This window comes from Aspergillus sclerotioniger, assembly GCF_003184525.1.
Source record: "Aspergillus sclerotioniger CBS 115572 chromosome Unknown BO94scaffold_1, whole genome shotgun sequence".
In the NCBI taxonomy this organism is placed as follows: Eukaryota; Fungi; Ascomycota; class Eurotiomycetes; order Eurotiales; family Aspergillaceae; genus Aspergillus; species Aspergillus sclerotioniger.
This window is the reverse complement of record NW_020290991.1, coordinates 1,230,641-1,249,332: the sequence shown is the minus strand read 5'-3', so window position 1 is coordinate 1,249,332 and position 18,692 is coordinate 1,230,641. Positions and strand designations below refer to the sequence as shown.

The 18,692-nt window shown below is 50.7% G+C and overlaps 8 protein-coding genes across 8 annotated transcripts; 4 read left to right on the top strand and 4 right to left on the bottom strand.

Moving 5' to 3' along the window:
- Positions 1-195: 195 nt before the first annotated feature.
- Positions 196-1,558, bottom strand: BO94DRAFT_529949 (kinase-like protein). The gene is made up of 4 exons (XM_025610567.1): positions 1,249-1,558; positions 921-1,192; positions 653-870; positions 196-596 (listed from the first exon to the last, which is right to left on the bottom strand). The coding sequence occupies exons 1-4, from the start codon at positions 1,335-1,337 to the stop codon at positions 249-251; spliced, it is 927 nt and encodes a 308-aa protein (XP_025473343.1). The 5' UTR covers positions 1,338-1,558; the 3' UTR covers positions 196-248.
- Positions 1,559-1,684: 126 nt separating this feature from the next.
- Positions 1,685-5,170, top strand: BO94DRAFT_481492 (uncharacterized protein). Its single transcript, XM_025608864.1, has 5 exons — positions 1,685-1,960; positions 2,116-3,159; positions 3,607-4,215; positions 4,318-4,752; positions 4,814-5,170. Exons 1-5 carry the CDS (start codon positions 1,701-1,703, stop codon positions 4,863-4,865), a joined length of 2,400 nt encoding a protein of 799 aa, XP_025473342.1. The 5' UTR covers positions 1,685-1,700; the 3' UTR covers positions 4,866-5,170.
- On the bottom strand, positions 4,984-7,912 carry BO94DRAFT_14986 (ATP-dependent DNA helicase 2 subunit KU80). Its single transcript, XM_025605793.1, has 10 exons — positions 7,651-7,912; positions 7,539-7,593; positions 7,424-7,490; positions 7,307-7,374; positions 7,076-7,247; positions 6,966-7,026; positions 6,399-6,914; positions 5,958-6,343; positions 5,696-5,907; positions 4,984-5,648 (listed from the first exon to the last, which is right to left on the bottom strand). Exons 1-10 carry the CDS (start codon positions 7,777-7,779, stop codon positions 5,164-5,166), a joined length of 2,151 nt encoding a protein of 716 aa, XP_025473341.1. The 5' UTR covers positions 7,780-7,912; the 3' UTR covers positions 4,984-5,163.
- A 489-nt stretch (positions 7,913-8,401) lies between these two features.
- Positions 8,402-9,692, top strand: BO94DRAFT_541383 (ankyrin; the record flags this gene model as incomplete). Its single annotated transcript, XM_025613043.1, has 2 exons — positions 8,402-9,524; positions 9,550-9,692. The coding sequence occupies 2 exons, from the start codon at positions 8,402-8,404 to the stop codon at positions 9,690-9,692; spliced, it is 1,266 nt and encodes a 421-aa protein (XP_025473340.1).
- Positions 9,693-11,591: 1,899 nt separating this feature from the next.
- BO94DRAFT_580413 (C2H2-type zinc finger protein) lies at positions 11,592-12,371 on the bottom strand (the record flags this gene model as incomplete). The annotated part of the gene is made up of 3 exons (XM_025615326.1): positions 11,592-11,829; positions 11,885-12,270; positions 12,351-12,371. The coding sequence occupies 3 exons, from the start codon at positions 12,369-12,371 to the stop codon at positions 11,592-11,594; spliced, it is 645 nt and encodes a 214-aa protein (XP_025473339.1).
- Positions 12,372-13,113: 742 nt separating this feature from the next.
- On the top strand, positions 13,114-14,140 carry BO94DRAFT_529946 (uncharacterized protein). Its single transcript, XM_025610566.1, has one exon. It carries the CDS (start codon positions 13,133-13,135, stop codon positions 13,733-13,735), a length of 603 nt encoding a protein of 200 aa, XP_025473338.1. The 5' UTR covers positions 13,114-13,132; the 3' UTR covers positions 13,736-14,140.
- Positions 14,141-14,565: 425 nt separating this feature from the next.
- On the bottom strand, positions 14,566-17,342 carry BO94DRAFT_529945 (CCR4-NOT transcription complex, subunit 3). The gene is made up of 3 exons (XM_025610565.1): positions 16,725-17,342; positions 15,136-16,658; positions 14,566-15,046 (listed from the first exon to the last, which is right to left on the bottom strand). The coding sequence occupies exons 1-3, from the start codon at positions 16,977-16,979 to the stop codon at positions 14,986-14,988; spliced, it is 1,839 nt and encodes a 612-aa protein (XP_025473337.1). The 5' UTR covers positions 16,980-17,342; the 3' UTR covers positions 14,566-14,985.
- BO94DRAFT_529943 (D-aminoacyl-tRNA deacylase) lies at positions 17,319-18,467 on the top strand. Its single transcript, XM_025610564.1, has 6 exons — positions 17,319-17,450; positions 17,534-17,639; positions 17,692-17,870; positions 17,931-17,973; positions 18,034-18,260; positions 18,329-18,467. Exons 2-6 carry the CDS (start codon positions 17,633-17,635, stop codon positions 18,452-18,454), a joined length of 582 nt encoding a protein of 193 aa, XP_025473336.1. The 5' UTR covers positions 17,319-17,450; positions 17,534-17,632; the 3' UTR covers positions 18,455-18,467.
- The last annotated feature ends 225 nt before the right edge of the window (positions 18,468-18,692 follow it).

Sequence of the window (18,692 nt, the reverse complement as noted above, 5' to 3'; positions counted from 1 at the left end):
TCATAGTGATGAGGGTGAAAACCATACAACAAGAGCACACATCGTTTACTCTTGTGGATTGTTGGGAGGCAGGAGTGTTCAGTATAGAAACTCAAGGAATATGCAGACAAGCTAAGGATATTTTTATTGAGTAGATTACCTTCCTAGTATTTAAGACTAGCTGCATGTGAAATAATATAGATCAGATTTACTAAGAGGAGATTCATCTACCGAGTTATACTACAATCCGACGTTATTTCCCCGTCCACCTAAACACCCTCAAACCACTTATGAGCCAATGCTTCACGAGCAGTAATCCGTTTCTCCGGATCAAAACTCGTCATGGCACAAATGAGATCCTTAACGTCTTCATCCACCCCCTTCCACAGAGAAAAAGGCCTGCGCGGATTATCTTTCCCGAAACCATCACGAACTACCTCAAAAATGCGAACCCAGGGATTATCATCGCCCAGATGTTTCAGAAAAGCGTCTATCCCATCCGCATCTGCAAAGTACGAGATCTGGCGCTCAATGACAATTGCTAATGGGATCACGCCCTCTTCTAATTCCTCATCCCCAACGGCAAAAATGACGCGTTTATGCACAGCGTAGATACACTAAATGAATTGTTAATAACCCCGCTATGTAAGGACATAGCAGTGTATGAACTTACGACAAGAGCAAACGAAAATATATCAGATGGTTTATTCAGGGGTCCGGATGCATGAGCCTCGGGGCTCCTCCACATCCAGTTACCCGCCTGTTTACCAATCATATGTGACCCGGGAGGGATATGCGCGGCATCTTCGAGATCTCCGAGTTGGACGTTATGAATGGTAATCCCTGCTTGGTGTTCATCCCAGTCGATGAAGATATTATCGGCTTTGATGTCTGCGCAGAATGAGTAGCTCCTCAAGACCTCAATGAAAGGGGGAGCTTACCCGTATGGACAATATCTTGATCGTGGAGGTCTGCGAGTCCACGCAGAGCATCTTTGAGAATCCTCTTTGTGATGTCGAGGGGGAGGTCTTTCTGAGCAAGGCACAGAAGATGGTCTTTGAAGTAATCAAATACAAACATTGATTTCTCGGGGATGGTGTCTTGGGAGAGACGGACGTGCTTAGCACTGTTGCGTAGCTTGCTGTTTATGTCTTCGAGATCCTGGTAGTTCACTGGGTGGATGTATTTCAGTATGAAGTTTTGATCCCCAGAGCTGTATATAATAGTTAGCAGGCAAGACATGAGAAGGGGTCGTTAAGGTCGACTCACTTAGCAAGATAGACTTGTCGTATGGGGGATGCTTCTTCCTGAAGTACTCGTCCAACTTCATATTTGCGGCCAGACTGACCGGTGTACATTTTAGGGTCTGCTGCGATGGAGGAGGCAAATGATGCTGTGGTTATTCTGCATCTAAGGTGGGCTTTTGATAATGGCCAGGAGCGTGATATAGGTATGGGTTTCGGGGCTGCGAGATTTGTACATGCTTGGCCTCTGTAAGAGCGGAGAGCTAAAGAATAGAGGGAGGTTAATGCTAACATTGAATGCAACTATATTAACATAGAGGGCTACAGTGCCTATGACTGACCCGAGTGCTTGCCCGACACACTCCCATGTACTTCAGTAGATCCGCTTTAGGGGTGGCCCAAGCTCCCGGTGGAACTTCGATCGGCCGGCATTTTCTCCGCCTCAACTTTGCTCCCTCAACCAGCCCACAACCAACCATGGCCAGCATGCCCGACAAACGCAAACCATCCGGTTCCTTTTCTGGATCCTCGCCCTATGCGAAGCGGTCTCGTCCTTCCTACGCTGAAGAAGATGACGAGGAAGAGACATCACAGCCGACCGTGACCCCGTACGAACGCCCGCGCAACCACCCCGTGTACGGACAGAAGAGCGCCTTTCCGGGTCTAGATGTCGCGGGAGAAGATGAGCTGTTTTATGGCCCAGCAGAGGATGGGATGGAATATCTGCGCATGGTCCGGTAAGCTGCCTCCTTGTTTGTTTGCCTGGGTTTTCCTTTATTCGCTTCTCGCTTGCTAAATGCCTGCGTGTTTCGAACTGTAGCTTGCGAAAGATCTCATACGAGGCTTCTTGATGAACAGCATCGTGACTTATTAATATTCTTGAATATTGCAGGTCGGAAGCCAACTCCCTCCCTTTTCTATTCACGGCACCGCAAACGACGGAACCGCCCACCGAGACGGATAACAAGGACAAAGAACCCCAACCGCAGCCACAAGAAGAAGAGAAACCTGCTCAGCCCGTTCCCGAGGGTGTTGTCGTCGATGGCGTCTTCTTTATACCTCCCTCATCCAATACCAAGACCACAGCCACAGCCCCTCGCGCAGATGTCGTCGAAAAGGGCATCTCCGACGCCCAGTCAAGCTATTACAATCTCCTCCACCATCGATTCCTTCTCCTTCGATCGATACTAAAATGCTCACCTCCTCCGGAAGCTATTGCTGCGTTGGACGATTCTCACCTGATAAGTTTACCGCGACATGCGAGAAACGCACGCAAGGAGTGGCGCAGGTTACTGCTGGCGGTGGATCCGCAGACTGTGCAGTTGGCGTGCATGGACATGGAAAGTGTGCTGGCGGTCTTAGGGATCATGGCGCGACTAATGTCGGAGAACGTACGGAGCGGAGATGCACAACGGGTCCGACGTATCGGGGCTTGGGCTTGGGGTCTGTTGGGGAGGTGCCGGGATGTTGGGCAGCTGGGGACGGAAGAGGTTGGGGAGATTCGAGAACTGGGGAAGAGGGCTGTGAAGATTCTGAGGAAGATGCGGGAGGAGGATGAGAAGAAGATGCGGGAAGAGGGAGATGCGTCGGATGAGGAGGACGATGAGGAAGATACAATGGAGCAGGGGGCAGAGGGAGACGGGGTGGTGAACCAAGTGGATGGACCAAGTGGTGATCAGGACCACGAAATGCAGGACGTGGCGGAGGAGCCTGCCGCCGAGGACCTGGAGGCTGCGAAGGCACGGCTTCAGGCGAAGATCCAAGGTGTGGAGGAGCAGCCCCCGGTCATCGAATCTGGGCCTGGGAATGAGGAAAATGCCACCGAAGTGGCGGTGCAGACTCGCGCCATGTTAGATATGATCATCACGGTCATCGGGGAGTACTATGGCCAACGGGACCTGTTGGAGGCACGCGAGTTGTGGAATGGGCCCGAGGAGTCCACCGCCTGACAAGTGACGGTGGAGTACTTCTGATGACCATAATCAAATGAACAAGATACCCAATGACATGTAAGAATAGTTGAATCAGTTGATGGCAGACAAAATGATAAATCGTTGCCTATCCACCCTATCCAACCCCTAGATAGTAAGTCGGCCCGGGGGGACCTTGCGTCATTGTTTGGTGTGCATCTAGCGGTGACTTTCTTATCGGCGCGCCATCCGATTAATCCACCGACAACCCGCACTCCCTTCTCCGCTTCACCTCCAACTCCAACTCCAACCCAACCTCCTCCTCCTCCTCACCTCCCTTATCACACCCAGACAACAACAACCCAAAGTAATGATCCAATAAACACACCACCCACCAACCTCCCCCAAAGAAAACCCCAAACAAAAAAAGAAAACAATGGCACCCCCCTCGAAATCACCATCCCAACAACCAGCATCTCCCCAACCACACCCCCCTACACCCTCTACAACATCACCCTCCGCCTGCCCCTCCGCTCATTCACCATCTCCAAACGCTACTCCGACTTCACAACCTTCCACACAATGCTAACCACCCAAACCAACCTCCCACCACCAGCCCCCCTCCCCCCGAAATCCTGGTTCCAAAACACCATCTCGAACTCCACCCTCCGCGAATCCCGCCGCGAAGCCCTAGAAACCTATCTCCGCGCCATCAACGAATCCGACGATGCGCGCTGGCGAAGCTCGCCCGCCTGGCGCGCCTTCTTGAACCTTCCCAGTCTGCCTTCTACGAACGGGTCGTCGCCGGCATCGCGCCTCCATGCGGCGATCACGGACCCCGCTGACGCAGAAGGAGGAGGTATCACGGACCCGATTCTTTGGCTCGATTGCTTTAGGGATATGAAGGGGCATTTGCATGATGCGAGATTGTATCTCACGAGACGGGACCAGGAGACAACGCCGCAGAAACAGCATGAGAGTTCGGCGAGGGCGAAGAGTGAGCTTTTGAGGGCGGGGGGGTTGATTGCGGCGTTGGAGAGTGGGTTGAGGAATTTGAGTGGGTCTGGGTCTGGGACTGGGGGGTTGGGGATGGGTGAGGATGGTGCTGGTGCTGGTGTTGGTGGAGGAGGGGGAGGAGGGGGATCCAGGCCGGGGAGTAAGTTAGGGAGGAGGAATACGGCCAGTACGATTGCGTCGTGGAGTGTGAGTGGGAATCATACGCTTGGGGAGGGGGAGATGCGCCGACGGAAGGATTTGTTGATTAATGCGCGGAAGGAGAAAGATGGGTTGGAGGATTTGTTGAATGCCATGGCGGCGAAGAGTCGGATTGATAGTGCGGTGGCGTCGATTCAGGATAAGGAGGCGTTGATGGGCACGAAAGGGGGGAAGAAGCCTATGAGGTCGTCGGGGCGGGTTCTGGGTAAGGAGACGGAGAGGACCCGCGAGCTGGATAATGCTGGTGTGGTGCAGTTGCAGAAGCAGATGATGGCTGATCAGGATATCGCGGTGGATGAGTTGATGCGGATTGTCAATCGGCAGAAGGAGCTGGGTATTGCGATTAATAATGAGTTGCAGGTGCAGAATGAGTTGTTGAGTTTGGCGGATGAGGATGCTACGAGGTATGTTTTCATCCTTTTATTCGATTGCTTGGGGTTGTGGTATGTGTGCTGACTTGGACAGGCTGGGTGGGAAAATTGATATTGGCAAGAAGCGAATCGGGCGGATCTCTTGATCGCGGGTTGTATGGTTCATCGGGAGGATGGTTATTTGGTGCGTATATTGATCTGATCTCGGTATATGTTATGCATGTGTTATGTGGTATAGCATGGCTTGTATAGTCTCGTTACTTGGCGCAGTCCTTTGGTCTTAGGGATTGATTGTCTGGGTATTGTACTCTAGCGAGCACGGCCTTTTCAGCATTGGAGTTTTTTTTTCCTTGTTTATTAATGAATACGTACTAGCAGCCTCTAGCAAATTGATGGTGCTAGACTTAGGTCCCACAAGTATCTAATCTGTTCATGTCAATCCCATCACGTTGCGGACATAAACTCCTTGGCCTCTTCCTCTGTCACTTCGGAGTGCTCCGACTGGCGCTGATCGATCAAGCCCACCTTGTTCTTCCTAATAAGCCACCATAGCTCACGCCGGTCTCCGCCAAGCTCCTCCTTCAACAGCTTGTTCTTGAGCTGCTTAAAGAAGTCGTTATACGCAGCAGGTTCCTCATACGATATGAGTTCTTCTCGCATCACTCCTAACCCCTCGGTGACCCGATCGTAGTTGGCATCGCCAAGGCTGTGCTTGACTTGATTTTCGATGATGGTGCTCATCTGCTGCACGGCCTCCTTGACTGTCTCAATGTTCTCCGCCTGCGAGAGCGTCTGCTTAAATTCAGGGATCGCATTCTTGGGTGAGATCTTGATGCGCTTCTCTTGGTGGAGGAGGCCGTCGACATCCAGTCCGGAAAGAGGCTTCTCTGCTTCGCGGATACGTTTGTTGCCTTTGGTTTTCGGTGGTACTGGATCCTTGTGAGTATATGTCTCAAAAGGATGGGGTGATACGGACCTTTCTTGACGTCAGATACTGCGATGAGCTTGTCTAGATACTTCTTCGACTTCTCCACTAGCTCTTCGGGTGGGTGAGAGAACTTCGTAAGGATTCCTGCAGGAGGAGAAATTGGGTCAAGAGGATAGATGGCACGATGACGGACTGCCGAGTCGATTCGATGCAGGACTGGGGAGAATGAGTCCTCGATGGGGAGGGATTCCGTGGGTTCCCTTTTGCATATTAGTAGGTAGGATCAATATGTCTGACAGTTTGGCCTCACCCGTTCTCATCTGTATCAGTAAGCTCCATGCTCTTTACGTATTTGTCCATGGCGTCTAGCAGATCGTCGCTGGGCAAGTTACGGTGCTGCGTCACCACTTTACCGGACACTGTGATAACTTTATCGAGTGGAGGAAAGCGGTATGTTCGAACATCTTCCGCAAATGGCAGCTGCGCTTCGAGGAGACATTCGTAATCGGGCTCGATTGACGGCGCAAGCAACACGATGACCGGGGCTTTGTTCTCTTTCAGCACCATACGGGCGACAGCATAACATTCCAGCTCAAAAAGCGCGTGGATGAAGGAGGAAAGCGCCAGAGCTGCTTTGTCATTGGCGCGCTGCGCAATTATGATGTTTGTCGTCGACATGTGCATGTATCGGTCGTACTGGATGGCAAAGTCCATTTAGCGCTATACAACCGAATCCTTGAGAGTGACTTACAGTCTCGCTCTGTATAAAACCAAGAAGCTCAATAGCCGCATAAGTCTCCAAAACTGTGATATTCTGGTCCATCTCGCTGATATAGACCGCTGTCCGCCCGTACTCGTAACCTTTGGCGAGGTCCTCTCGCTCCACCTCTCTTTTCCCACCTGGAGCAGTCTCATCGGTTATCTGATATGTTCTGGTATTGCGCACGCCTATAAGGGAGCTACCGTCTATCGGAGATTCTTGCGTGCCAGCCGCAGCCGTAGACGATTCGCGTTGTCCTTCTCGCAAGACGAACTGGCTCGCCGATGGAGGTTTGGCAACGTATGTCCTGTAGTACCGCTCGACTGGAATGCGAACTGCGGTATCGTATTCTGCTGGATCGCCTAGCTGAAGGTGGCCCTTGAAGGTTGCTGTTATTCTGGTGCTCTTCACGCGAGGCATCTCCAACTCTGCCACAGCCTGTTCCAACGTTCCATAAGCTCCATCGCAGTCTTCGGCGAGGCCTCGCAGGATTGTTTCATTCTCAGCCTGCAGTGAGAGTTATAGAAGGCCTAAATGTTGTAGGGAAGCGCGCAATACCTTGCGTGGGTCTTTATCCTCCTCCTTAACTCCGTATTCCGGATCATCAAAGTCAGGTCCCCTGCAGCAGGTCAGATTCCATTCTAGTTCGTCCGCCACTGGGCACCAACAAGATAATGAGTTCGATGTTGTCCTCCTTAATCTTCTTTGTTACCTCCTTGAGGTTAGTATCCGGATGTATCCGACCCTCGCCGTTGGTGACTAGGACAATTCTGCGCTTGTATTTCAATTTCTTGCATTGCGTGATGATCATCTGAATCGCGAGTACGAGGGCGGAGATAGCTAAGGATATCAGCTCAATCTAAAACCGTTTGATCTCTGTACTAGTAAATCAAGCTTACTGTCTCCCTTGTTTGTATTGCTAGGCTTTATTTGGTCGCTCAACTGCCGGATATCAGACATGAGAAACCTATACTTCATCAGCATCCCTAGACTCGAACCATCGTGATGCACCATACTGTTTGATACCAGACAGCACCGAGATATGCGAGTAATCGGGATCGTCTTCCAACTCGTTGGAAGTATCTGTTCCTGCATTAGTTCCGGCTCAACTACCGTATCATGAAAGCTCACTGTCGGTTCGAAACCCGATCACGCCAAGCAGAGCCATCTTGCGCCCCGTCGCCACCTACACAAACGAATAAGAATATGCAAAAGACATGACCGTATCGTAATAGAGACTCACCGTCCCTGTGATGCGATCCCAGACATACTGCATGGCCCATTCAAGATCCGTCACTTCGCGACCATGACGGCGCTCCCCCATGGACCTTCCAAAGTCCACGATGTAGACCGTTGCCTCTTTATCGGCCATGTTTGCGTAGGAGATAAAGATAAAAGAGCAACTCCATTCGATGCCGGGACCGCTAATAAAATAGGACACGAGCTCAAGGCAGAAAGGTGTAAAGCGCAGGCAGACGCGTGATATTTCCCGGTTAGGATCTAGGTGGAACGCGAAAGCACATGACATCATGCGATAGACAGGCGGAAGACACTGGCAGAAATGTGGGGCGGCAAGGGCCGCAGTAGACATGGAGACGACTCCCCTCACAGTGATTCATCTTCATTTACCGCAATGATGGTGGCAGCAATATGGAGTACTCCGGACATACTAGTGCCTACTTGGGTGAAGGAGTCCTCAAGATGAATTCTTTTTATTTAAGTTGCAAACACGAAATTCAACAGGAACTCAAGCAGAGTCTTGGTGGTGCCTACAGGCTCTTCCCGGGTTCACTGCAGTCTACTCACGTTGGAAGTCTCCCAGTATTTCTTGTGTACAATGCTCCAGCTTCCGGATTTAAAGTGACTATCCCAATATTAACGTTATGTCGGCTCTCTGCACCGTGAATTCATCTCAATCATTGATATAAAAGGGCCAACGACCTCGTCGCGGCAATACCTTTAATCTGCATCCTCTACGGCGTAAAGGTATCATCATGAGACTATCTTGTCACTACAGACCATCCTACTCAACTCCTTTGAGCCTATCAGGTGAGCCATTTAGTATGTCTGAGTCATCGCCCGAAGCCCAAGATCAAGAAAAAGGCCTCGACAGGCTACCAACAGAACTATTCCTCCTGTGCTCGAGGTACATGGATCGAAATGACCTCGCCTGTCTCATGCGGACCTGCAGGATGTTCCGAGATACACTAGGTGACACAATATACAGAGAACATGCTCTACCATCAGAAGACTGCTATAAGGAGTGGTGTTCACATGACAGCGAAGGGAAGACACATGGTAATAAGGGAAACACCTCTAAAAAAGTCTTTAAGATGAGAGATAATTTTGAGATGCCTTACGAGCCCCTGGCAACGGCGATATCAGACGGGAACTACGATCTCGTTAGACGCTTTATGAAAGCCGGTGTGAACCCCAACGCTGTGAGTCTGAATTCAATTTCTATGCTTCACATTGCCATACAGGAGCATCGCTTTGAAATAACTCAGCTCATGCTAGACTCCGGCGCTGACCCGAATATTGAATGTCTTGTCACTAAGCAATTGGCATTGGACTTCGTCACTCAAAGGCATAAACAGGCATATGCCTGGGTGGAATTGCTTCTTACCTATGGAGCAAATTTCACAAGAACTGAAACATTTGAATGGCTTTGCAAGACGGGACGAGAGGACTTCATTCGTCGAGCATTCAATAATGGGACAGATGTCGTCGATCTATCTGACAGCATGCACATTTTGCGCTCATGGAGACTAGCACAAGCAATGTCTTTTTCATCCCTAATGATGATTGAGACTCTCTTAGACCTGGAGCCTAGACTTACGAGGATCAACCAATATGGTGACGGTCTTTCTCTATTACACCTGGCTCTGGAAAGACATAGACCAGATGTTGCTTTGATGTTAATTGGTAGACAATTCAAGATATTCACCAGGAAGGATCCGTCGTTTGTGCGTCATGTGAAATGTCTTTACACAAGGATTGCTAGAGCTCTAGAACGAAATAGAGATTCGGATCCTGCCTGGACTAAAAACGCGGAGGATTTATTGGACATATGTGACCAAGAAGCATGGGAAAGTGGATTCAATCAGCCTGACAGATGTATGTGTAATAGTTGTTGTTTCAGGCTTGTCAATTAGGATTTGGAAATCCTTTGATGTGTCTTCGCTGGCTCTTGATATCCTCGAGTATTCCCCCTCTCCCTACACAGAATTACCTGTATCGAGTATCTTGCATGTACATTATTTGGAGGAATATTTGGAGGAATAACCCCTGCTATATATGAAGTGACGGACTATCATCTGTGGAATGAGACTTATGTATCTTTCCTTTCTCATAACATAGTACTCATTTTACATCTTGGACATACAAAGCCACATACTACACATTACACCCTAGAACTAAAAGACCAATAAAGTAGATGCTCCCACCACACCATGCCATATACCCCCTCAACCCACCCACCCAGTAAAATATCCAACCTACCCTACACAACCCCAAACCCCTCAAAACAAACCCCCCTAGCCACCCCCTCACCCGTAAACTCCACCCCTTCCTCCTCCAACATCCTCCTCTTCATCCCCACCCCATCCTTCGCATTCTTCGCCCCCGGCCCACCCCCCGAATAACCCACCAGTAGTTTCCCCCCACCCCCCAGCACCCGATGACACGGCACCGTCGGCGCAAACGGATTCAACCTCATCGCTGCGCCGATCGCCCGCGGACTAGTACCGAGGTGCTTGGCAAGCGCAGCATAGGTAGTCCATCGACCCGGGGGAACGGAAAGAAGAGCAAGGTAGACTTTCCGGCGGTGAGGGGGGAGGGTAGGATGGGAGGTTATCTTTTTGGTTATTTGGGTTTGGTCGGGTGAAGGCGATGGTGTTGTTGTTTGTGATTGCGTGGCGGACATGGTTGGTGGTGCGAGTGATTGATTGAACGGGTGGGGTTTCGATACTAGTAACTGAGAATGATATATTTAGGCGATAAAGAAGGAGGAGGGGGCGGCGCTTTTCTTTGTTTGTTTTGGATTCGGTTGATGGATCTTGGATAGGTTGACTCGTGGAGATGAGATGTCTTTGTCTTGTAAATGGTGGAGTGGAGTGGATGAGATAGGTACCCGCGTCGGTTTTCTTTGATTTGCGCGGATTAAGTTCGAAATTGAATTCGAAAGGATATAGATAAGTAGATAGATGATGAGGTGACTCTGTGTTTGTGTTAGTTTAAATCTTCCTTTGTAGTGTTGATGCTATATTTATACTTGTGGTTGATTGTTGGGGTGACTCCTACGCCGTTTACTTAGGTAGGTAGTACTAGGTGAGATGGGTGGATGTATGTGTCTAGATCGAGTCTGCAGAGAAGGAAGGGGTTTCTTTATGTGTCGGGGCCTGGGGACTGACTCCGCAACGTTGTGCTTGAATTGACGAATCGGGTTGTTCCGTGCACATGACTGATTGTATTGACTCTGCACTCGAGTGGAGTTGAAGGCGTTGGTATGAATCGCTCATTTTGTTTACACTCTTTATGTGTTTTGAAATATGCTGCAGGGGTTTTTGGTAAAGATGGTTTTGGGCTTGAGTCAGCCAGGGATCGTGTTGAATGGAGGGACATCTCTCCTGTTTTGGTGTGTGTGACCGACCGCGATAAAAATAGAGCTTAGGTGGCAGAAGGACTGCTGGTGGTTACTCCAAGGTATGGATTGGATTTCTATCGTGCTCCAAACGGTGTATTAGTGTAGATAGGATTTAGGAACCGTGGTTAGGATGACAATGTCACGCTCTAAGATGGTAATTCTAGCGTGAGAAAAGGCTGGAATCGAACCATGATGTTTATCCTAGAATGGATAGCTGAGGCGTTATGGTGGTAATAGCAGGTAATGTATTAAAATGCTGGTGGTTGGTACACTGCAATGTCTATGGTATATCAGACAGCAAGAAATGAAATGGTATATGCCAGAAGTAGAATAAGAAAGAGCCCTGAACGCCGTGCCGTCCTTAGGTCATAGACAACATGAAAATAGCGTGAGCGTGAGCATAAACATGATAAACATAGCAGACATAGACGGACGTGAAGTACCATGGTCATCGCATGGCAGGAAACAGAAGGGTATATATCAATAGCACAGCATCATGACGCAAGAGGGTATAATGACAAGGTAAAAGCATCATGACACTAAGCAGTTCGCGACCGCTTGGTCGTTCGGCGCTTAGGGACATCCCAGTGATGAAAGGAGCGCAGATGTTCGATCAGATGGTCGCGTCGAGGAAACCCATTGCCGTCCTTGCGCAGGCACTCCTGCACTGGACAGTCCTGAAACACGGGGTTGTGGACGCTGGTGTGATGCCGTTTCAGATCAGCTGGACGGGTGAAGGCCTTGCCGCAGTCTCGGCACGAAAATGGTTTGACGGGTCTGCTAAGGCATGTTAGTTACGGTCGGAAAGTTGTTGGCTAGGTGTTTATCTTACTTGGTGTTGTCTAGCGTGTCGCACATCTCCTCCGGAGAATATACGACCTCGTTTACGGGAGTAGTGGATTGGGGAGCAACCCACTCCCCGCTGGGTACTGCGATGGGAGGCGTTTGTGTTGATAGGAATGTGTACGCTTCCGGTGAGTACATGAGAGAAGGAGTGAAGTTATAGTAAGCGTTGTACGGTGACGAAGTGACGGATGATCCGAAGGAGGATGAGTCGTATGAGGATGGCTCGAAGGAGGGCTGGGTGAGGGGCAGTTCGGCCGTTGCCATGGTGTACATGGTACTATCGAAATATCCGAAAGACGATTGCATCGAGTCTTCGCTGCTAGCCGAGTAGGACCTTTGTTCTAGGGGAGGGCATGATGGGATGTTGTGGTTCTGCGCCGGCAAGGTCAGCGTGAGTGAAGAGGGAGGAAGAAAGTGGAGACAGATCGAGACCCTGATGATCGGGGACATACCATTGCAGTGGAGGCGAACATGATGTGATAGATTTGAGTTCAGTTGAGTAGGTTAAAAGAGAGACAGGACCAGCTCAATGGCCAAATTGTTCTGGAAAAAAAAGAGAAGACCTGCCTGGCCATCGTGACTGGGCCCCGGGTTTTTATAATCACATTTTTCTTCAATTCTTTGATCCAGGTCAACCTACGGAATACGTCGCACTTGCATTAGGCCAGGACAGTGGTCTCCACCATGGAGCCCAAACCGCCAAAGCCAGACGGTGCTAAGCAACACGAACGCACCCACGGCGACATCATCAGGTGAGCCCGCTCCTATGATCTTCCACTAAGAGCCCGCGCAGATTGGAGGGGGGAGGCCGGGAATGCAGGAGGAATCGCAGCCAACACACAGCCCCCCCGGCTCTACGATCTTATTGGTGGGGGTGAGCCACAAAAGTGAAGCAATCCTGGCTAGTGCTGACGCTAGAAACGACGAAGAAGCATTCGAAACTTCTTCCAGGCTTCTAGGGGCGATTGACCGACTGTGATTGGAGGCGTCGAGTCTTGGGACGGAAAATAACCAGCGACGGTGTCCACTCCGGGCCGAGAGAGGAGCCAGACAAGGAGACGGACTGACTCTGGCTTGCTGAAGAAGGGAAAGGACCGGAACGAGGGTCTGCCGTGACACGACAGCGAGACCGCAATATCGTCATAGGGTGCGATCCCCCACAACAACAAAGAGTCGGTGGAGACCGTCGGCCGTGCTGGGTTGGGCCTTGGGAGTCTGGGACGGACTGACGACGATGACCGGTGCTTTGGATCAAGACGCCAATTTCCCAGTCGGGACCACGTCCGTTGTTCGCCTTGTTGTGGTCCGACATGGCCATTCGTCGAGAGGCGCGCGGACCGTTCATCGGAGGGCTCCGATGGGAGATCCTGATCGATTGCACCCACGGTCACGAGTATATCCGCCAGGGTCACTGACAGCGGCTCCCAAAGACCAAAAGTACCACGAGCCGGTCACGAGAGCGAGTCTGGTCAATCTTGGGGTTCTGCCAAATCCATCGCGTGTGAGTGGATGGCTGGTGTTCTGCGGTGCTGCGTCGCCAGTTCCTGCTGGGCGGGAGGTTCTCTTCTCCCGACCGACCGAGGATGGAGCAAATCGGCACGGGCTTCCGGGCGCTTCGTCAACGCTTCCCACATATTCCCACTCGCCAACTGCGCGATTCACAGCCTTGTGGTTGGCGCCAAGCGGCGTCTGTCTGGGGAAAGCAGCAGGGACTGGGAGACTCGGGATCTATGACGATGATGACCTGGGGGAAGCGATGATAATATCGCACAGCCCCCCTTGCGGCCAGGGTGAGGTTGATGATGACTCGACTAGTGTGCAAGGCCACTGCCATTAATGCAGGTGTAAAATGCCTCATGCCGGTGCTAAATACATCGCTCAATCCCCCCCGCGGGATATTAACCGGAGAGAAGGTTCAACAAGTGAGGCGACTGCGGGATATTCTCCAGATTATCTCTCATTGCCTACCGCGAGGTTGACATTCTACAGAATCGGATGACAGAAGCATCAACACCACAACGCCCGCATTTGGTTTAGCCTGTTTTGCTACACCGCCTACGGATATGATGTGTGGACACTTACTATGAGAACCTAACAGATCTACAGACAACCCCCCAAACTCAAATCGAGGATACACGTATACTGGAATACGTCTAATAGACAGCACGGATGCCCCATGACAATGGAGTGAAGGTGTAAATCTCTTGCTTATAAGGCTTTGATGAAAAGTAATGAATGAAGGGGCTGGAATAGTGCAGATTTCTGACAGACATCTTATTCCAGCCCTAGTAGGCGGTGAGACAAACCACACTATCCTCCTTGCGGTGTTGCAGACACTTTCCAGGTTTGCCAGCACACCAAGTCCTGTGGGGTATTATTGATCGCGATAATTCCATCCAGAGTCGGGCAATCCACAGAGCCTCGCACGGAGGACATCATTCCGACGTCCGTAACTCTATCACTGGCAGCTACGGAGCTACCTCATTGGTCGCTATCTAGAATTGCCATTTCTTTCCAGAAACCCAAGTGCGATCTGGTACTTTTGTCTCTGCCTTATTTTCTTTTTCCCTGGCTTCACCATTGAATTACGTGATTACCACCCACTCCTTCCAATGGGTGCTTATTTTTAATTTCTTTGTCTTTTCCGTAACTAACGAACCCTGGTTTCTTCATCTCCACTTTCTGGGCTTTCTTCAACCTGACTCTGTGGCCCGACAGGGATCCCCAGCCGCTTACAGGCACAAAAAGTTAGTCAAGTCCGGACTTGATTATTCCATCTCAAATGGTCAATGTACGGTAATAACAAGCATCACTACCTAGATAAGTCATGGCTGCATCCCATCAGCTACCATGTAAGAACAGTACAGAACTCCCGTGTCTCATAGACTCGTCCCTGCATGCTCCAGGAAGACTTGGATGAACAACAAATCGTAAACAGATGGCAACACAATACTAATTGCATGGACAATGATGAACTGAACTCCCATATTTCCGCGCATCCTGCTAAAGGCAAACCCAACCGACCGAGGCACTTTTCCACTTATCTTCATCGGACCAGGCATGTACAAAGACCTTGTGTGTCGCCGATCACAATTCGTCCTCCAGATATTTGTAGACAAATTTGAAGTCAGCCTTGCGACGGTTCATCCTGTGACTTTGTTAGCGTGGTCTTAGACTGAAAATCAAGTCTCGAGAAGGAATCTTGAGATCAAGTTTTGAGAACCAGGTTGCACTTACCACGTGCTTTCATAGTCGAAAAACCGGTATGTACCCTGTTCAAATTCCTCCGTGATTGTCTTAGGTTCTTCGTGGCGTTGGAACCATGTCTGATATTGTTTGTGGAAGCGCCAGCTCTGGTTCTTAAGTGCCTTGGCAGCTAGATACTGCTGGTATGTGCCTTGTCGGTAATAGAAAAGGTAAAACAACGTGTCGGTGTCAATGCGCCCTGTTTCGTAGAGGCGCGGGTCATCGAAGATGGCGAGCGGCTCCTGGGGATAGTAGAGGGGTGTATTGTAAGGGTTCTGAGGCTTGTAGTGGCGAGGCTTCTCCGCATCGGCAGGCTCTGGACAGTTGGTGAGGGACGTGGCAAGCATGCGCTGCACTGACGGGGAAGGGTTGGCAGCACTTGCTGAGGCACGAGACCTCGTGACCTCGAAAGACTGGATAAGATCCTGCAGGCCGGGAGGCAGGTGGAAGATCGATTCCTCACTATTCTGGGGCTCTTCCTTCCTGCTCGCCTCACCATTCGTCGCGGGTTGTTCCTTGGCACTGGGGGCCTCGACTTTTTCCATAGTGTGTTGTGATGTGCTCGCAGCAGCAACGTTGGGACTGGCGGCGGGCGTTTTCGATCGGCCGGCGGGCTCCTCCGCGGCTATCGTGACGGCCGGCGTGACCTTGGATGCAGGTTGTGCAGATGCAACACTCGGTGAAGCGGTGGCTGAAGCTTTGCTTGCAGGCACAGCAGCCGGGAAAGCGGGGCTCGCGCCTGGAGGTGGCGGAAGTGGTGCAATGCCCACCCCGTTCTTGTCACTTGCAGCAGCGGCAGCGGCAGCGGACGCGTACTTGAGTGTTTCTCCGGGTAGGCGGGTAGGCGGTGGTGCAGGTTTCATGCCTGAGGCGGCACTCGTGGAGGTTGACGGGTGGAGTGTTGCTAGTACGGGCAGAGGGGACTTCATCTGCGCGGATGGCCTTCGAAGTCCAGCGCTCTCGCCCTTGGCTTTGGGTTTGATGTCCGACTCCTCTTCTTGAATTGATTGAGTGTCTTGTGATGACACCCGATCGTTGTCCCCTGTCATCCCGAACTGCACCTCCGCCTCATTATCCAGATTCAGGTCGTCATACAGAGTCTCATCCTCTCCAGAGTAGTCGAGATTGTGCCCATCCTCCACATAGTACTTGATGCTTTCCTTGATGTCCAGCACCTGACTCGTTTCGAGGTTGCCATTCTGCAGCGACCGTAGCAAGAGCTCCAACTTGTTGACATGCCACTTATGGCGCTCCGTTAACCGCGAGAGGTCCGATAGGCGATTCGTCTTGGCCACATCCTTCTTTCCCTTCTTCATTTGCATATGGAGTGTTTCCTCTTCGGCCTCCATAGCCTCGATCTTCTGTTGTAGCTCGTCCACCATGTTGGATAGGAAGTCGCAGGTCTCGACCTTCTCCTTTTCTTTAGGATCTAATCTCGATGCAGCTGACAGTCCTTCTTTCGAATATGCCTTCGTCTTCATCTCTTTCTCTACCGCTTTAAACTGTTCCATGCACTATGAGATGGGTCGGTTAGCAGCCCCTCCTCGAGTAAGCGCTTCAGCAGGAATCGAATAGCCCACAGTTTCAATGGCCCTGCGTTGCTCTAACAGCGGCCCCTTATCCTTGACCTCATTTCCTGATGCCCATGACTTGATTTGATCACGATATCGTTGTAGCTTCTTGATCTCCCGCTTCAAGTTCTCTTCGAGCTTATCCCGTTGGGTGATATTCGATGTGGATCGGATCTTCTCGTAAATGCCCTCGAACGTTTGAATGCCTTCAGCGACCTTCTTGAAGGTCTTGTCGATCTCCTGCTGCGTTTTTCGAGACGTCATGGCTGCTATTCACCATGAACAGGTCGCTCAATCTCGAAGGCTGGGGAGGATATGGGGAGGAGGAGGATAGGCCGAGGATAGAGGAAAGATGATGAAGGAGAGGAGAGGAGTGCGTGCACACAGGAAAGTCCCTAAAACCGCGTTGCCAGGCAACTCTTCACAACAAACGCGCGGAGCGTGCCTGTATATGTGAAGCTGTTCAGACGAGTGAATCTCCTGATACTTCGTCTGGTCGTCCAGAAGCTGGGATAGAGGCCTAAACAGGCAGGCGGTCACCGATGCTCATGGTCATGCCCCCATCGCATCCGAGTCTCAGGTTAGTGGAGGCAAATCATGACAGTCATTCTTTCATGATCGTGCAGATGCTCGTATCTTTTTCATACCTCTGGATCTGATTGATGTCTCTGTGCCCTAACCTAGCAGTATGAACAGGGCCTCCCTCCGGTTTCGCTAGTATCCTGAGAACATTGGGTCTGTGTGGTCCCGTTTTCAGTATCCCGCCGCATTGGGGTCCGTCCGATGATCACCAAGTTACTGACAACCCGATTTCATAGCAAGCGCTACAATTCTTTTGACAGTTCTCGAAGCTCATTTTCTTCAATCCTCGTTGTCTCATTGAATCTATAAGCTCGCCCCATCCAGTACACATCACCATGAAAGGTGCGCAGGAATCTTGCTCGACCCTGCAACCAGTGACTAATACGCACTCCAGCCGTTTTACAACGAGTCAAGTCTGCCTCGGTCACCGTGGATGGCCACCTGATCTCCACGATCGGTCAAGGAATACTCGTCCTGGCCGGCGTGGGAAGGGAGGATACCGAGAAGGATGCCGACTCAATGATCGGACGGATATTAAAGGCGAAGCTATGGCCGGATGAGAACGACAAGGCTGTAAGATGCGAGCAGTCCAGGCTCTGGGGATATCACATCTGACTAGATTCTTATTTCTAGTGGAAGAAGAATGTCCAGGATATAGAAGGGGAGGTACTCTGCGGTATGCGTCCCGTGATTAGGATTTATTGGCCAACCAGCCAGCCACTGACGTCTAGTCCAGTATCGCAATTTACACTCTATGGCCATTTGAAAAAAGGCAACAAACCCGACTTCCATGAAGCCGCCGATGTGGAGACCGCGCGCAAACTGTATGACTACTTTTATCAACGGTTGTGCGAATCGTACAAGCCCGAACGGGTTAAAAACGGGGTCTTCCAGGCGATGATGGAGGTTGAATTGAAAAATGATGGGCCGGTGGGTGTAGATTACCGCAGTGAGGATGCGGTGGTAAAGCTCTTGCTTCTCTTTCTGCTATCCCCGAGAAGTTCGATCAATGCTAACGGCTGTCTGGTTAGGTCACGATCGAGATCAACACCCAACTACCGAAGAAGGAGAAAAAAGAGCAACCAGGACAAGGGGAAGCGAAAGAGCCACAGGCGCAGACCTTTGAGTTCAAATTACCCGCGGAGTTGATGGAGTAAAAAACTAGTTGGCTCTGTGATTGTGTTTACGACTTTCATCAAATTGTATATATGAGATACCAATAGATGCGACAGATAAAATGAACTATGCTACGTGAATGTCTTTTGCTGGGGAGAGAACTACCCCTCTATGGCGGCAATCAGAGTGCCTTAGAGTATTCTCTGCGTCTCTAAACTTCAATGTAGTACATAGGGCCACCGCCAGCACGGGAATTCCTCAGAGCGCTGGGGAAACGAT

Coding starts and splice junctions, on each gene's coding strand:
- BO94DRAFT_14986 (XM_025605793.1), bottom strand. CDS start 7,779: ATGGCCGATAAAGAGGCAACGGTCTACATCGTGGACTTTGGAAGGTCC. Junction 7,594..7,650: donor GGGATCGCATCACAGGGACG/GTGAGTCTCTAT, acceptor TCGTTTGTGTAG/GTGGCGACGGGGCGCAAGAT. Junction 5,908..5,957: donor ACTGATACAGATGAGAACGG/GTGAGGCCAAAC, acceptor AATATGCAAAAG/GGAACCCACGGAATCCCTCC.
- BO94DRAFT_481492 (XM_025608864.1), top strand. CDS start 1,701: ATGGCCAGCATGCCCGACAAACGCAAACCATCCGGTTCCTTTTCTGGA. Junction 1,961..2,115: donor GAATATCTGCGCATGGTCCG/GTAAGCTGCCTC, acceptor TGAATATTGCAG/GTCGGAAGCCAACTCCCTCC. Junction 4,216..4,317: donor TCTGGGTCTGGGACTGGGGG/GTTGGGGATGGG, acceptor GAATACGGCCAG/TACGATTGCGTCGTGGAGTG.
- BO94DRAFT_529946 (XM_025610566.1), top strand. CDS start 13,133: ATGACCGGTGCTTTGGATCAAGACGCCAATTTCCCAGTCGGGACCACG.
- BO94DRAFT_529943 (XM_025610564.1), top strand. Junction 17,871..17,930: donor CGGATGAGAACGACAAGGCT/GTAAGATGCGAG, acceptor TCTTATTTCTAG/TGGAAGAAGAATGTCCAGGA. Junction 17,974..18,033: donor AGAAGGGGAGGTACTCTGCG/GTATGCGTCCCG, acceptor CGTCTAGTCCAG/TATCGCAATTTACACTCTAT.
- BO94DRAFT_529945 (XM_025610565.1), bottom strand. CDS start 16,979: ATGACGTCTCGAAAAACGCAGCAGGAGATCGACAAGACCTTCAAGAAG. Junction 16,659..16,724: donor AACGCAGGGCCATTGAAACT/GTGGGCTATTCG, acceptor CCCATCTCATAG/TGCATGGAACAGTTTAAAGC. Junction 15,047..15,135: donor TTCGACTATGAAAGCACGTG/GTAAGTGCAACC, acceptor ACAAAGTCACAG/GATGAACCGTCGCAAGGCTG.
- BO94DRAFT_529949 (XM_025610567.1), bottom strand. CDS start 1,337: ATGTACACCGGTCAGTCTGGCCGCAAATATGAAGTTGGACGAGTACTT. Junction 1,193..1,248: donor CGACAAGTCTATCTTGCTAA/GTGAGTCGACCT, acceptor TATTATATACAG/CTCTGGGGATCAAAACTTCA. Junction 871..920: donor TCAAGATATTGTCCATACGG/GTAAGCTCCCCC, acceptor CATTCTGCGCAG/ACATCAAAGCCGATAATATC.